Source organism: Gopherus evgoodei, chromosome 8, assembly GCF_007399415.2.
Source record: "Gopherus evgoodei ecotype Sinaloan lineage chromosome 8, rGopEvg1_v1.p, whole genome shotgun sequence".
NCBI classification, from domain to species: domain Eukaryota; kingdom Metazoa; phylum Chordata; order Testudines; family Testudinidae; genus Gopherus; species Gopherus evgoodei.
The window spans coordinates 108951608-108969788 of record NC_044329.1 but is presented as its reverse complement, the minus strand read 5'-3'; the positions used below and the strand labels follow the sequence as shown (position 1 = coordinate 108969788).

Genomic DNA, 18181 nt, shown 5'->3' with positions numbered 1-18181 from the left:
TTCACCCAAAGGACAGTTATTACCATGTTTAATACCATCTAACAGACTGTCGGGGGATTTTTTTCTTTCTAAAGACACTCTATAGCCAAGGGAAAAGGAACAAGAGATGTTGTTAAAATGAAAGTCTTACTTAATACTTTAAATTTCAAGTGCTTTTACTGTTTTTCAATTCTTTCTGTATCTTTAATAAAAGGCTACAAGGATTTTAATAATGTGTTTGTCGTGGTACTAAGCAGACGGAAGTCTCTGTATACCAAACCCCAACTTTGTTAAGCGTTTAATATTGGACAGTGACAGAATCGTGTGAATGCCTTTGACTCTTTGGCCCATATAGTCCATCAAAATTAATGCAACAGGTTACTCCATGAGTAAAGCTAAATGCCTACCAAGGTTTGCTAGATCAAGGCTTCAGTATTTAGCAGGTACTTGTGTGAGTGTTCTCAGATCATGGCCTTTGTAGTCCTTTGAGAAACACAGCTGCAGTTTTATTCTTTTAAAAAAATATAAACTAACTTTTGTTCCCCTTCCTAATGTCACATTTAGCACATTTTCTTCAAGAAGTTGTTTCTTTTCATTCTAATAGCATTTCTGTATCATGAAGGAAGACCATATCCAAGGTCTGTCATATCAAACGTAGGCAAACATTAATAGAAGCTTGTCAGAAGTTTCTTCTGATTTTTCAGTGAATAAAAGAACACACTATAGCATGCTGTGCAATTCTTTTAAGCTTACAACACCTTGTATGTTTCTAACTCTGTGCTTTTCCATCCTATAGTTCCCCTTGGTTTTCTGCCAAGCCTGACTTACTGTTGGTAATTAAGCTATCATCATATTGCAGACTCTTTTACTATCATGTCTTCTGATACGTACCCAAAATGTTATTGAGGGCTTCCTTCCCATTCAGGCTTTCCTACCCTAGGAGGCAAATGCTCTGAAGAGCTACTCCCTTTCCTTGTCACATTATGTTTAGATGAACTCTCTTGTCCTGCTGGTACAATTCCTAGTACAGCTAATGATACCTTAAAAGCAAACCATCTGTTCGTTCAGTCATAGTAGCTGAATATTTTTTTCTTGAGCATATTCCCAAAGAGGTAGGGAATGTGAAGAACAAACTGTAAATGTATATGTACTTGTCCCTTTGGAAAAGAAAATGATAAACATAAATCAGTTTCACCTGCGAAAGGCAGTATTATATAAGAGAGAATGTATATGTTTATACATGTAAATATGATTGAAAAGATTAAACATGAAATTATCAGAATTTCTTGGTTAAAAGGAAATTTGGGTCCTTATTCGGTAATCAATTGTACCGATAAATTACCCATTTAAAAATATTATGGAGAAGGTAAAGCAAATCACTTCTGACATATTTGAATTTCATTACATTATAAAAGTTCTTTGATATCCAGGAGCGTCTGGTTTGATTTATCCTTAATTCAGACTCAAAATTTGCTACATGTTTAATTTAAAATGTTTTTTTTAAAATCAGTGCAAAAGGCTATGTAAACACATGTATTTTTATTTTTGAGTGATGTGTTTCAGGTTAGCTTAAGCCTGAATCTAATTGCATTTGAGCTTGTCTACACAAAAAAGTTGCACTGCTTTAATCTATGGTGTGAATTTAATCTGATTTAATTGAACTGATGCAAACCCTTCTGTGGACACTCGTAAAATAAAATAGCTGTGTTTTATTGACTTAAGGCTTGTCTACATTTGAGGCTACAGCTACTCTAGAAACTTCAAAGTGTTGCCTCGGCAGCGCTTTGAAGTGTGAGAGTGGTCACGCACGAGCGCTGGGAGAGAGCTCTAATACAACCCCCTGAATTGCTGCAGCACTTCAGTGAAAGTACTCCATATATCAGTGGGAGGGATTCTCCTATTCGCATAGGTACGCCACGTCCCCAAGAGGTGGTAGCGCTGTCTGTGCTGGGGTTAGCATAGTTTAACTGCGTTGCTCAGAGGGTATGAATTTTTCACACCCCTGAGCAGCATAGTTATACCACCCTAATTTCCTACTGTAGACCAGGCCTTAGGCCTGGGCTTCACTGACGCTTTACAGCGCTGCAACTTTCTCGCTCAGGAGTGTGAAAAAAACACATCCCTGAGCGCAGCAAGTTACAGCGCTGTAAAGCACCAGTGTAAACAGTGCCCCAGCCCTGGAAGCCCGGCTCCCAGCACTGCAAGCTAATCCCCACGAGGAGGTGGAGTACCTGCAGTGCTGGGAGAGCTCGCTCCCAGCGCTGGCGCTGCAACCACACTCACAATTCAAAGCGCTGCCACGGCAGCGCTTTGAAGTTTTGAGTGTAGCCAAGCCCTTAGAGAGAGAGTGGGTGAGGTACTATCTTTTATTGGACCAACTTCAGTTGGTGAGAGAGACAAGCGTTCAATCTTATACAGAGTTCTTCAGGTCTGGGAAATGTACTCAGTGTCACAGCTAAACAATATGTAGTTAACACATCTCAAGGGACCATTCAAGGTGAAGTGGGCAGTTAACACCTCTCCAGTTATAGGGGAAAAGGAGGGAAGGGGCACAGCTTTGTGGGGTGTTAGGGTTATAGATTGGATTTATGGATTACTACAGCTATGTGTCTATTCAATTTCTGCTTTTTAGTGTTTAGCAAAATTATGAATTGATGCTCCCAGGCTCATCTTTTGAAGGTGTTTTGCAGGTTTCCTTTGAGGAGGACTGAGAGGTCAGATATGGATTGATTACTTTGTGAAGTGTGTTCTGTGCAAGTTCATTAACAGCGTCGTGACTGTCTCATTTTCATCCATATAATTGTTGGAGCAGTTAATTCATTTGATGAGATATGCCACATGTTGTCATAGGCATGTGTAGGACCCATGGATCTTGAAAGGTGTGTTGTGGGGGGTGTTGATCATCATAGCAGTGGAGATATGTCTACAGATTTTGCATCTCTTGTTCTGGCAGGGTCTGGTGCTGCTTTGAGTTGGTGTGTCCTGGTCTGTGGGGAGCTTGCTTCTGATGATGAGCTTGAAGAGGTTGGAGTCTTGTTTGAAGGCCAGAAGGGGGCATTCAGGAAAGATTTCTTCTATTGACTTAGTGTATGTTGATTGGGAACAGGTCTGTATGGAATGAAGAAAAACAGTTGTATGATACTAGGAGAGAACATGTGCTTTTGCTATTGCTTAAAAATGTGAGATTTAGAGCATGTACTTATGTTTTCATTATTATTTATTAAAGTCATAGCTGTGGTTGGTTTACAACACACATTTCTTTGTCCAAATGAGTAAAATATTGTACATCAATGTCTCCTCTGTGATGGAAAGGATAAAGAAGATCTCAAAGTGCGAAGTTTTTGGTAATATTCAGGTCTGTTCTTTAAGCCTATATAAAGTCTAATTTAGCACAGTGTTAAATGGCCTCAGTTTGGCACTTCTAAAGGGAGTGGGAATACAAGAATCAAATCTCAGTTTGACTTAGTTTGGGCAGTATTTCAGTTTTGCATCAGGACAAAAACACAAATAAGCGTTTGGGAGAAAAGTAAAATTCTGTCTGATCTACTAGAAGAGTCTTTGATTTGAAAATAAAAATTTGTTTTGTACTGTATGAAAAAGTATAACAGGCATTTCACTCACAACTGTTAGCAAATCTGTTCTTTTATGCAATTAAGAATGAGGTGAAAGGGATAATGGATGAGTTCCAGTGAGGCTTTGGTAGAATAATGCAAAAATTCAGTGAAAGAAATCAGGATGTTATGAATAAATGAAAGATCATGTTAATCGGGACACACTTATCCAAGTTCTGCTGTAGTTTATCTCTGTGAATCCCCTCCTATGCTCCCGCCCCCCAAAGATGTGATAAGAAGTAGGCTAGGAAGAAGGTTTGTTCTCCTCTCATGCATTTGTGATTCTCATTTTTAATGGCAGCTGAGCACTTACATTGACAAGTGACTGTACATTTTAGGGCAAAATGTTCTATATAAGGCATAGATTATTTAAGGAATTGGGAGAGACCACACATAATATGACTTCTTACATCATATATTATATATCTGTAGGTAGAGACATTTTTAATTTTCTGTTGTTAGTCAGTTACTGAACCTTTATGAGCACAACCGTTGCTGCAGGGAAGCAGTACCTAACCTTTATAAGCAGCAAAAGAAAATTTTTCTGGTATTTTGGATTTACATGTACAGTGATTAGTTTTCAAAATATGTTCTTCCATTTCATAATCTACACTTACTTGTGCTGTTATTTGGAGCACTACATTCTATAAAGCAATAGCTATAGTTTCTTTAAACTAGATTCCCAGTTATGATGATAAATACTTCAGTAGTGAAAAGTCATATTGTTTTATATGGTTATTCCAAACCTTCCCTTAATTTTCCTTTAAATTATTAAATCTTCAGAATTCAATAGCTTCATCCAGAGATGTAGAAACATGTTGTTCCTGTATTGGAATTTGCAACGTGTCTAATGGTATTCAAACCACACGTCTGATCCTCCCAACTGACTGCTAAAATGTGGGACACAGTAGGGAACTGTGTGTTTCACCCATTTTGCCCCGACAGTTTCCCCCACTGCCATTCTCACTGAATTCCTCTAGGTGCCTATATAGTTGTACCAACAACTAATTGCCCATTCTGTTTATTAAAAAAAAAAAAAAAAAAAAAAAGTTGTGCCTTATTTCAAGTGTAAATTTGTCTAGCTTTAGATTCCAAACATTGCATCTAGTTATACGTCATTCTGCCAGATTAAAGAACCATATAGTATGAGAAATCTCCTCCCTGTGTAGGTAGTCACAAACTGACCTCTTAAGCTTCTGTTGGATAAACTGAGAAGATAGAGGTTCTTAAATTTTACAGTAAGGCATTTTTCCACACCTAAAATCATTCTTTTCTGAATGCTTTCCAGTTTTTCAGCATACTTTTTGGAAAAGGACACCGAATTTCAGTCGTAGTCTCACTAATGCTGTATGAAGAGGTAGGTCTACCTCGCTACTGTTATGTGATATTCCTCAGTTTATGCATCCAAGGATTGTGTTCACCCTCTTGTTTACAGCATTGTAGTGGGAGCTCATATTCAGCTGATTATCTACTATTACCCCCAAGTTTTTTCCAGTATCACTAAATTTCAGGATACTCTCTCCTATTTTGTAAATATGGCCTACGTTCTTTGTAGTGATGTGATGGTTTTATATTTTCTTCCTGATTACTTAAAAAAAAATTGTATAGCATTGGGCCTGTGACACTCCAGTAGAAACAACCTATTCCTCATTTACAATTGATTTTTGAGATGTATCAGTTAACTAGTTTTTAATCCATTTAATATGGACTACACTGATTTTATATAGCACTAATTTTTTTATCAGAATTTCGTATGGGATTAAGTTGAATGCCATATAGAAATAGACATATCGTTATGGTGATCATACCTCCCGTTTTGGCTGGAACAGTCCCTTTTTTAAGCCCCGTCCTGGCTGTCCTGACTTTTTTGCAAAAGTGAGCATTTGTCCCATTTGCTCTTGCCAACTGATCAATTTGGCAAGAGCAAATGGGACAAATGCCAACTTGTATCAAAAAAGTGGGATGTGGAGGACCACGTGGGGAGGAAGGGAGGACTGGCAATGCCAGCCCCGTGGGAGATGGGGGAGAGGCAGGGCTCAATCGAGCAGCGATGGGGAGTGCAGGGCTTGGATGAGCAGCTCGGGGCATGTGGGGGGGGGGAGCTCCATGGGGTGGGGGTGGGGAAATGCACTCTGGCCAGCCCTGCGCAGTGTCCCATTTTCCCTTTGGGAAATATGGTCACCCTACATATCTTATATAAACACAATTGCCTTTAGCAACCAAATTTCTTATCTCATCAGAAAAATATATCAGATTTGTTTGACAAGACCTATTTTCCATAAAACAGGGTTGATTGGCATTAATTATGGCACCATTTTTAAATCTTTACTGATCACATTTCATATCAACCTTTCCATGATTTTGCCCAGGACCAATGTCAAGCTAACTGGCCTATAGTTATTTACACTTTTTAAATACTGACACAACATTTGCCTTTTTCCAGTCTTCTGGAACTTCCTCCAGTGTTCCACATTTTTAAAAAAATCAATATTAATGGTTCGGAAATCTCCGCAGTTAATTGTTTTAATACTTTTGGGTGCAAGTTATCTGGTCCTGCCAATTTAAAAATTGCATCTTTAATAGTTGCTGTGTAACATCTTCCCTAGCTACTGATGGAATAGAAAATATTTCTTTATCACACTAGGATATGAATATTTCATGTTGCTTCTTTCCAAATACAGAACTAAAATTTGTATTGACTACTTCTGCCTTTTTACCATCCTTTATCTAGTATCAGAGCTTTACCATTTTAAGGATTTCTTTTGTTCCTGTTACATTTAAAGAATTTCTTCCTATTGTTTTCAATCCTACTGGCCATGAATTTTTTTGTCAAAACCTTTTAGTTTTCTTTATCAGTTGTCTACATCTTCTAAATGCAGATTTGTACTCTCTGTCAACTTCCTCATTTTCCATTTGTGTTTATATATTATTTTTAATTGCTACTTTCTCTTCCCTTCTTAAACTAGGAGGGTTTTTAACCAAAGGAGACTTCTTATATGATTTCAGAATTCTTATTTTGAGCATTGACTAAAGAATTGTTAAGCAGCTCTCAATTATCATTCACATTTGCTCAATCTTGCTCATGATTGTTTTCAGCTTTGGGAAATTGGCCCTCTTAAAGTACTAAGTGTGTGTGTCTATATCTATATAGATATAGATATCTATAATTACTGGTCAGGACTATATTCTGCTCGCACATAGCAAATAAAATTAAGTCATGATCACTTTCAACTAGGCAATCATCAATTTTTTGTTTGGTGGCAACTCATCATGGTCCATCAGAGTGAGGTCTAATATAGAACTACCAAGTTGATTGCAGTACTTCTTGTTTTAGAAAGTTTTGTATACAATTTTTACAAATGCCAAGGATGTTTTATTAGTGGCAATGTGAGCCCACCATGATATTTATGATTTAAATCCTCTAATAAAACACATCATATAGAAGTTTTCCTTACTTAGTTCACTTCAGGCTAATTATGCAATCTTTTTATCTTAGATTGTTAATTTGATTTTGCTTGTAAATCTGTAGCCAGAGCCTGCCCAAAATCTCATTAACTGGATAGTTTTCATCACTCCAATATCTTTTTCATTTTTTCCTGTTTGCCAGTATTTTTTATTTCTCAAACTAAAGGTTATTTTTGGCCTCCCTTTATAAACTAGTAACAGGCTCAAATACTTTAATACTTGCTATTTGATAGTATTGATTGTGCCATTATTGTATGTCTTTGTACTGATTTTATGCCTGCATCACTGCTGCTCTGAGAGCTTTCTGTGTAACAGTTACGCTGTTGTGTGTCAGCATTTGTGACTTTTCGAGCCATTTCCTATCTCATCATATTCATTTTCAATCTGTTGTTCAACTAGTATTGATTTGGAAGTATCTTTAGTAGTCTTTCTGTTGCAGAGATATTGAGAAGGCCCCGAACAAATGTTGGACAATATGTACCCTCTCAGTCTCGGTTTTGGATTAAAATAGCACGCATGTCTCACCTTCGTCTTGATTTGGCAACAGGCAGTACTATTTCGCACATGGTAAATGGAGATAGGCAATGCTTGGACCACAGCCTGTTCTGAATCTAAAACAACTTATTCTTGAAATGAAGGTGGAAATGTTTACATTCTACTCACTGAGCCTCCCAGTTTCGCTGGGCTCAGTTATTTTCCTAGTGTGTCCATTAGAGAATTCTCCAACCCTGCCGCAGCATCCTTAAACATTACTTATATTTTGTTTTGTAATCTAAGTAGTTTACTTTCATTTGCATATGTAGAATGTAATTAACACTGAATTATTTGCAATACTTTTGTGTGAACATTACAAAAATATCTCTTGTAATATTTGTATGACTGTAAAATGTCTTACTGTTTTCTTATGAGACCTTTCTCGGTGATGCTGTCTTTGGAAGCAACATGTGCAGGTAAAGTGTTCGTAGAATATCAGGATTGCAAGGGACCTCAGGAGATCATCTAGTCCAACCCCCCTGCTCAAAGCAGGGCCAATTCCCAAATAAATCATCACAGTCAGGGCTTTGTCAAGCCTGACCTTAAAAACCTCTAAGGAAGGAGATTCCATCACCTCCCTAGGTAACCCATTCCAGTGCTTCACTACCCTCCTAGTGAAATAGTTTTTCCTAATATCCAACCTAAACCTCCCCCACTGCAACTTGAGACCATTACTCCTTGTTCGGTCATCTGGTACCACTGAGAACAGTGTAGATCTATCCTCTTTGGAACCCCCTTTCAGGTAGCTGAAAGCAGCTATCAAATCCCCCCTCACTCTTCTCTTCTGTAGACTAAACAATCCCAGTTCCCTCAGCCTCTCCTCATAAGTCATGTGCTCCAGCCCCCTAATCATTTTTGTTGCCCTCTGCTGGACTCTTTCCAATTTTCCACCTCCTTCTTGTAGTATGGGGCCCAAAACTGGGCACACTACTCCAGATGAGGCCTCACCAATGTCGAATAGAGGAGAATGATCATCTCTTTTGATCTGCTGGCAACGCCCCTACTTATACAGCCCCAAATGCCGTTAGCCTTCTTGGCCACAAGGGCACACGGTCGACTCATATCCAGCTTCTCATCCACTGTAACTCCTAGGTCCTTTTCTGCAGAACTGCTGCCTAGCCACTCGGTCCCTAGTCTGTAGCAGTGCATAGGATTCTTCCTTCCTAAGTGCAGGACTCTGTTCCTATGATAGTAATTGTACTGAGGTTATACTGGTAACTAGAAGTCAGCAAATGGTAGCTATTTATAAAAATGAGAGCCATGTAGAATCAGAATACCATGTGCAATCTTACCTAACAGATTTTAAGTAAAAAAGTAAAATAAAATACCATTACAAATGTAAGTAAATTAAAAGGCTATAGTGCTGTCATTTCCAGGAACTGCTAAAATGTCTGTTATATATTGCTTAGAATTTGTGACCTGGTCAACTTCAATAAATCATTTGTGTTGAAGATGTACAAAATTAAAATGGGAGAAGTTGGAACCAGCTCAGGCTGCCTTTCTAAAAATTTAGGTCAGTTCAGTACTAGGCTGGAGGGGAAATGGGGAAGAGCAGAAGATTAAAAAAAAAAAAAAGAAACAAGGGAATAAATGAGCTGCATACCTAGAAAGAGGAGAAATAAAGTATACTGACTGAAAGTAAGGCGTGATAACATACGGGAAAACTTGGAGGGAGGGAGAGTTGAGGAAAATAAAGCACGAAAGAGGATCATAGTACTACATGGGGAAAAGAATAAAAAAATTCACTTTAAGGGCAGGAGTACGTGGGGCAAAAATTGCTGGAGACAGTAAATACACCAACTGATGCAGAGATGGGGGACGGGGAAGGAGAGACTATGCAATGGTGCCCCAGTTTGGGGTTTTGAGAATATGTTCAACTGTATCTTTGTATTTAGCTTCACTCTGGAATAAGCCCAAAATGTCTGGGAGGCGCTTAACATGAAGAGTAGTGTGGAATGTTGACAGTAACAAAGGGAGTTTGGGTGGTGAAGTGGGCTGGATGTTGTGGGGATTAGTTGATTGTGACAGCACCATTGCTCCAGAAGAGGATTTTCGAGAGAGTGGTGGAGTTGTATATATTGAAGAACATATTTTTTAACAAGATGTGCACAAAACAACTCAGTAATCTTATCTGAGTAACCTGCATGCACCCATTCTCCAATTTCCCCATATGGCTGCCATTAGAATGTAAGCGCTTTGGGGCCTATGTCTGCACAGTGCTTAGCAGTGCTAGGGCGTTACTGTAATATAACAGGCTGTAAAGTGCTTTGGAATTCATTAAGTATGAAGTAAGATTAATTTTAAAAGTTAATTTCTGTTCTGACTTGTCCATTTGCAAACTGATGGTGGAGAAAAATGACACTAATCTGATAAATAACAGTAGCAGCAGAGATATGACCTCTGGTTACAACCATTTCCTCTGTTACGTGTCCACCTCAGAGTCAAAATGAGGCTAATGAAGTTGTGTAGCATTGTGAATCTAGTATCAGAGGGTAGCCATGTTAGTCTGGATCTGTAAAAGCAGCAAAGAATCCTGTGGCACCTTATAGACTAACAGACGTTTTGGAGCATGAGCTTTCGTGGGTGAATACCCACTTCCTCAGATGCATGTAATGGAAATATCCAGGGGCAGGTATATATATGTGTGCTAGCAAGCAAGCTAGAGATAATGAGGTCAGTTCAATCAGGGAGGATGAGGCCCTGTTCTAGCAGTTGAGGTGTGAAAACCAAGAGAGGAGAAACTGGTTCTGTAATTGGCAAGCCATTCACAGTCTTTGTTCAATCCTGAGCTGATGGTGTCAAATTTGCAGATGAACTGAAGCTCAGCAGTTTCTCTTTGAAGTCTGGTCCTGAAGTTTTTTTGCTGCAGGATGGCCACCTTAAGGTCTGCTATAGTGTGGCCAGGGAGGTTGAAGTGCTCTCCTACAGGTTTTTGTATATTGCCATTCCTAATGTCTGATTTGTGTCCATTTATCCTTTTCCGTAGAGACTGTCCAGTTTGGCCGATGTACATAGCAGAGGGGCATTGCTGGCATATGATGGCGTATATTACATTGGTGGATGTGCAGATGAATGAACCAGTGATGGTGTGGCTGATCTGGTTAGGTCTTGTGATGGTGTCGCTGGTGTAGATATGTGGGCAGAGTTGGAATCGAGGTTTGTTGCATGGATTGGTTCCTGAGCAAGAGTTATTATGGTGTGGTGTGCAGTTACTGGTGAGAATATGTTTCAGGTTGGCAGGTTGTCTGTGGGCAAGGATTGGCCTGCCACCCAAGGCCTGTGAAAGTGTGGGATCATTGTCCAGGATGGGTTGTAGATCCTTGATGATGCGTTGGAGGGGTTTTAGCTGGGGACTGTATGTGATGGCCAGTGGAGTCCTGTTGGTTTCTCTCTTGGGTTTGTCTTGCAGTAGGAGGCTTCTGGGTACACATCTGGCTCTGTTGATCTGTTTCCTTATTTCCTCGTGCGGGTATTGTAGTTTTGAGAATGCTTGGTGGAGATTTTGTAGGTGTTGGTCTCTGTCTGAGGGGTTAGAGCAGATGCGGTTGTACCTCAGTGCTTGGCTGTAGACAATGGATCGTGTGATGTGCCCGGGATGGAAGCTGGAGGCATGAAGGTAGGCATAGCGGTCGGTGGGTTTTCGATATAGGGTGGTGTTAATGTGACCATCACTTATTTGCACCGTGGTGTCAAGAAAGTGGACCTCTCGTGTAGATTGGTCCAGGCTGAGGTTGATGGTGGGGTGGAAGCTGTTGAAATCATGGTGGAATTTTTCCAGAGTCTCCTTCTCATGGGTCCAGATGATGAAGATGTCATCAATGTAGCGTAGATAGAGAAGGGGTGTGAGTAGACGAGAGCTGAGGAAGCGTTGTTCCAGGTCGGCCATGAAGATATTGGCATATTGTGGGGCCATGCGGGTGCCCATAGCAGTGCCACTGATCTGGAGATATATATTGTCATCAAATTTGAAATAGTTGTGTGTAAGTATAAAGGCACAGAGCTCAGCAGCCAGTTGTGCTGTGGCATCATCAGGGATAGTGTTCCTGACAGCTTGTATTCCATCTGTGTGTGGGATGTTTGTGTAGAGAGCCTCTACATCCATGGTGGCTAGGATGGTGTTTTCTGGGAGGTCACCAACGCATTGTAGTTTCCTCAGGAAATCAGTGGTGTCGCGGAGGTAGCTGGGAGTGCTGGTGGCATAGGGTCTGAGTAGAGAGTCCATATATCCAGATAGTCCTTCAGTGAGAGTGCCAATGCCTGAGATGATGGGGCGTCCAGGATTTCCGGGTTTGTGGATCTTGGGTAGTAGATAGAATAACCCTGGTCGGGGCTTATGGTCGGTGCAAATAAGTGATGGTCACATTAACACCACCCTATATCGAAAACCACTGACCGCTGTGCCTACCTTCATGCCTCCAGCTTCCATCCCGGGCACATCACACGATCCATTGTCTACAGCCAAGCACTGAGGTACAACCGCATCTGCTCTAACCCCTCAGACAGAGACCAACACCTACAAAATCTCCACCAAGCATTCTCAAAACTACAATACCCGCACGAGGAAATAAGGAAACAGATCAACAGAGCCAGACGTGTACCCAGAAGCCTCCTACTGCAAGACAAACCCAAGAGAGAAACCAACAGGACTCCACTGGCCATCACATACAGTCCCCAGCTAAAACCCCTCCAACGCATCATCAAGGATCTACAACCCATCCTGGACAATGATCCCACACTTTCACAGGCCTTGGGTGGCAGGCCAATCCTTGCCCACAGACAACCTGCCAACCTGAAACATATTCTCACCAGTAACTGCACACCACACCATAATAACTCTTGCTCAGGAACCAATCCATGCAACAAACCTCGATGCCAACTCTGCCCACATATCTACACCAGCGACAGCATCACAGGACCTAACCAGATCAGCCACACCATCACTGGTTCATTCACCTGCACATCCACCAATGTAATATACGCCATCATATGCCAGCAATGCCCCTCTGCTATGTACATCGGCCAAACTGGACAGTCTCTACGGAAAAGGATAAATGGACACAAATCAGACATTAGGAATGGCAATATACAAAAACCTGTAGGAGAGCACTTCAACCTCCCTGGCCACACTATAGCAGACCTTAAGGTGGCCATCCTGCAGCAAAAAAACTTCAGGACCAGACTTCAAAGAGAAACTGCTAAGCTTCAGTTCATCTGCAAATTTGACACCATCAGCTCAGGATTGAACAAAGACTGTGAATGGCTTGCCAATTACAGAACCAGTTTCTCCTCTCTTGGTTTTCACACCTCAACTGCTAGAACAGGGCCTCATCCTCCCTGATTGAACTGACCTCGTTATCTCTAGCTTGCTTGCTAGCACACATATATATACCTGCCCCTGGATATTTCCATTACATGCATCTGAGGAAGTGGGTATTCACCCACGAAAGCTCATGCTCCAAAACGTCTGTTAGTCTATAAGGTGCCACAGCATTGTGAATCTAGGTAGCATAGAAACCACAGTCATAATATAATTCCCAAATCTGAACCTTAGCGTCCAAAATATGGGTACTAGCATGAATTCCCCTAAGCTTAATTACCAGCTTAGATCCTGTAGCGCTGCCACCAATCAGGACTTAGAGTAGAGCGCCTGATAAACTCTGGTCTCCCACAAAACCTTCCCTGGGGACCCCAAGACCCAAATTCCTTGAGTCTCACAACAAAGGGGAATAAACCATTTCCCTTCCCCCTCCTTTCCTCCTCCCAGCTCTTTCCCGCCCTGGGTACACTAGGAGATCACCATGATTCAATTCCTTGAATCACCACACAGAGAGGAATGATACCTTCCCCCAGAGGCTATCCAGACTCAAGCTCCGTGAATCTAAAACAAAGGGATTCCACCTTCTCCCCTCCCTCCCTGTTAAGTACAGACTCAATTCCTTTGAGCCTCAACAAGGACAAAAAATCAGACAGGTCTTAAAAGCAAAACTTTTAATAAAAAGAAAGAAAAAAGTAAAAGGTTTATCTCTGTAATTTAGATGGTAAAAAGTTACAGGGTCTGTCAGCTTATAGAAACTAGAAAGAAGCCTCCCCCTAGGAAATGCAATTTAAAATACTTCCAGCAAACTACACAATTGCAAATAAAGGAAAAGAAATAATAAGACTATACCGCCTTTCTACCTTTTTACTCACAAAATGGGATAGAAGATTAGAGAGCCCGTAGGTATGTATGGTCACTCTCAGAGCCCAGAGAGAACAAAACAAAACCCAAAAACACACACAAAGGCTTCCCTTCACCGAGATTTGAAAGTATCTTGTCTCCTGATTGGTCCTCTGGTCAGGTGTTGCAGGTCACTGTTTGTTAACCCTTTACAGGTGAAAGAGACATTAACCCTTAGCTATCTGTTTATGACAACCACATGACAGGAAATAAGGGGCTAGATCCTTTACTGCTGTTGGACTATGCGTTTGTGTTCAGAGAAGTTCTGAATCGGATAGGTATTTAGCCACACGAGAGAGTATTTGTTCTAAACCTAGCTGGTATGTTTTATGCAGGAAAGATATTGAAATCATGTTCAAAATAATAAATGTCTAGCACTTATATTGTGCTTTTATCTTCTAGCAGTTGACAAGTCGATTTTTTTTATAATGTTCCTTCAACAGATGGAGAAATTGTTGCAAAGATCTTGTGACTTGTCCAAGGCTGCGTATTACATCTCTTAAATTGTAAACTGTTTGGGGCAGGGGGCTGTTTTTTGGTTCTGTGTTCGTATAGAATCTAGCCAAATGGGCTTCTAAATGCTACTGCAATACTGATATCAATTAATATGTCAGAGCCAGAATTAGAAATAGAGTTCTTGGCTCCACATCGCTAGAGTATTCAGCTCTCAACTATGATATCCACAATCGACTCTGATCACAGTCTATGGCCTGGTCTACACTACGCGTTTAAACCAAATTTAGCAGCGTTAAACCGATTTAACTGTGCACCCGTCCACACAACAAGGCCCTTAATATCGATATAAAGGGCTCTTTAAACCGGTTTCTGTACTCCTCCCCGATGAGAGGAGTAGCGCTGAAATCGGTATTGCCATGTCGGATTAGGGTTAGTGTGGCTGCAAATCGATGGTATTGGCCTCTGGGTGGTATCCCACAGTGCACCATTGTGACCGCTCTGGAAAGCAATCTCAACTCGGATGCACTGGCCAGGTAGACAGGAAAAGCCCCGTGAACTTTTGAATTTCATTTCCTGTTTGGCCAGCGTAGAGAGCTCACCAGCACAGGTGACCACACAGAGCTCATCAGAACAGGTAACAATGCAGTCTCCTGAGAATAGAAAAAGGGCTCCAGCATGGACCGCATGGGAGGTACTGGATCTGATCGCTGTATGGGGAGAGGATTCCACGCTAACAGAACTCCGTTCCAAAAAACGAAATGAAAAAACATTTGAAAAAATTTCCAACGCCATGATGGAGAAAGGCCACACCAGGGACTCAGTGCAGTGCCCTGTGAAAGCTAAGGAGCCAGACAAGCCTACCAGAAAACCAAAGAAGCAAACAGAAGGTCCGGGGCAGGGCCGAAAACATGCCTCTTCTACGCTGAGCTGCATGCAATTGTAGTGTGGTCCGCCACCAGTTCTCCACCCCTGTCTGTGGATTCCAAGGGGGGAGTGGTAATCTCAGCTATGGCTGAGGATTCTGCGATGGGAAAGATGAGGAGGAGGAAGAGGAGGACGAGCTTGCAGAGAGCACACAGCACTCCGGTCTCCCCAACAGCCAGGAGCTTTTTCTCACCCAAACGGAATTACCCTCCCAGCCCTCCCAAGCCACTAGCCCAAACAATGAAGCCATGGAAGCGACCTCTGGTGAGTGTACCTTTTGTAAATATAAAACATGGTTTAAAAGCAAGCATTTTTTAATGATTAATTTGCACTGAAAACTTAGGATGCATTTGCGGCCAGTACAGTTATTGGAAAAGTTTGTTAACATGTCTGGGGATGGAGCAGAAATCCTCCAGGGACATCTCCATGAAGCTTTCCTGGAGGTATTCCAAAAGCCTTTGCAGAAGGTTTCTGGGCAGGGCAGCCTTATTCCGTCCTCCATGGTAGGACACTTGACCACGCCATGTATGTAGCAAGTAGTCTGGTATCATTGCATGACAAAGCCTAGCTGCGTATGGTCCCGGTGATTGCTGGCATTCAAGCAACATCCATTCTTTATCTCACTGTGTTATCCTCAGGAGAGTGATATCGTTCATAGTAACCTGGTTGAAATTCAGGAATTTAATTAAGGGGACAGAGATGGCCATTCCTACTGGCCTGTTTGCCTGTTGCTTAAAAGAAATCCTTCCTTGCAGGTAGCCAAGCAGGGGGAGGGTAGGGGGGGTAATGGCGCTGAGCTTTTTCACGTTTGTCTAGCAAGGATCTTTCCTGCCACCAGCCACGTGATGGGGGGGAAGAGGGGTATTTAGCAGGGATCTTTCGTGATACCAGCCACATGGTGCGGGGAGGGGTAAAGCGATCATCCCAGAGAATTGGATGGGGGATGGTTTCTGCCGCTGCATGTTAACAGGAAAGAAGGAGCACTGAACGGGATTTGCGTGGTATTTGGGAAAGGAGGGCACTGTGTATATGAAGGCTACAGAAGCGGAAAGACAATGGCTTACCATGGCCACATGCAAGCTGAATTCTGCTGCCCAGACCTGCATCTGTGAGATCTCTAACATCAGAGCCACAGGCACTCAATATTAAGATGCAAAATGCGACCTTGTAGTGAAATCACATTTGCTGTGTAAGGTGAATAGTGTTGTTCACCGTGAAAGAGTATAAGCACTGGTCTGTAAAATGTATCTTTTAAAATACTTCTCTCCCTTTTTTCCCTGCCTCATGCAGCTGCAAATTTTTTAAGCCTCCCTACTCCATCCCAAAGGCTATCTCAGATAAGGCAGCGGAAAAAAAAGACGCAAGACGAAATGTTCTCGGAAATCATGGAAGTGACCCACAATGAAAGAGCTCATCTGAATGAGTGGAAGGACGTGGTATCAAATTGCAGGAAAGATGCCAGTGCACGTGAGGATAGGAGGGACCAACGTGAGGAGAGGAGGGACGCTTGAGATGAGAGTTGGCGGCCGGAAGATCAGAGGTGTAGGCAGGAAGATCAGCGGTGGCGGGATGCAACACTGGGGCTGCTACGTGATCAAACTGACATCCTCCGACATCTGGTGGAGCTTCAGGAACAGCAGCAGGGTCACAGAGTGCCGCTGCGGCCCCTGTGTAACCACCCTCACCATGTTCCTTATCTTCCTCACCCAGACATGTAAGAACGCGTGGGGGAAGGCTTCATGCCCCCACGCACTCCACCCCCGTGGACAGCCCAACCAAAAGGCTGTCATTACTTTGAAATTTTTTTAATGGCCTTTTCCTTCCCTCCTATCCTCCTCCCAAACCCCACCTGGGTTACCTTGTCAGTTCTCTCCCTCTTTTTATAAAGACTTAATAAAGAATACATGATTTTTAAACGAGAGTGACTTTTTATTTCCTTAAGCAAGCTGTAATTGAAGGGGGAGGGTGGGTTGCTTACAGGGAATGAGTCAATCAAGGGGGGGGGGGTTGATCAAGGGAAAACAAACACAGCAGTCACACCGTACCCTGGCCTGTGATGAAACTCGTTTTCAAAGCTTCTCTGATGCGCACCGCTTCCTGGTGTGCTCCTCTAATCGCCCTGGTGTCTGGCTGTGCGTAATCAGCTGCCAGGTGATTTGCCTCAGCTTCCCACCCCTCCATAAAGGTCTCCCCCTAACTCTCACAGAGATTGTGGAGCACACAGCAAGCAGCAATAACAATGGGGGCATTGGTTTGACTGAGGTCTGAGCGAGTCAGTAATGTGCGCCAGCGCGCCTTTAAACGGCCAAATGCACATTCTACCACCATTCTGCACTTGCTCAGCCTGTAGTTGAACAGCTCCTGACTACTGTCCAGGCTGCCTGTGTATGGCTTCATGAGCCATTGCATCAAGGGGTAGGCTGGGTCCCCTAGGATAACTATAGGCATTTCAACATCCCCAATTGTTATTTTCTGGTCTGGGAAGTAATTCCCTTGCTGCAGTCGTTTAAACAGAGTAGTGTTCCTGAAGACACGAGCATCATGAACCCTTCCCGGCCATCCCACATTGATGTTGGTGAAACGTCTCTTGTGATCCACCAGTGCTTGCAGCACCATGGAAAAGTACCCCTTGCGGTTTACGTACTGGGTGCCCTGGTGCTCTGGTGCCAAGATAGGGATATGGGTTCCATCTATCGCCCCACCACAGTTAGGGAATCCCATTGCAGCAAAGCCATCCACTATGACCTGCACATTTCCCAGAGTCACAACCTTTCGAAGCAGCAGCTTAATGATTGCTTTGGCTACTTGCATCACAGCAGCCCCCACAGTAGATTTTCCCACTCCAAATTGATTCCCGACTGACCGGTAGCTGTCTGGTGTTGCAAGCTTCCAGAGGGCTATTGCCTCTCACTTCTCAACTGTGAGGGCTGCTCTCATCTTGGTATTCTGGCATTTCAGGGCAGGAGAAAGCAAGTCACAAAGTTCCATGAAAGTG

General features: G+C 42.3%; 1 protein-coding gene across 7 annotated transcripts in view; it reads left to right on the top strand.

Moving 5' to 3' along the window:
* MAST2 (microtubule associated serine/threonine kinase 2) overlaps nt 1-18181 on the top strand; it is a 363010-nt gene that overhangs the window by 228097 nt on the left and 116732 nt on the right. The window contains exon 1 of one of the 7 annotated variants that reach the window (XM_030572264.1): nt 4925-4947. The exons of the other annotated variants lie outside the window; for them this stretch is intronic. Coding sequence (XP_030428124.1) covers nt 4940-4947 — 8 coding nt within the window. The 5' untranslated portion in view covers nt 4925-4939. Of the gene's footprint in view, nt 1-4924; nt 4948-18181 lie in introns of those variants that run through there. 7 annotated transcript variants of the gene reach the window in all.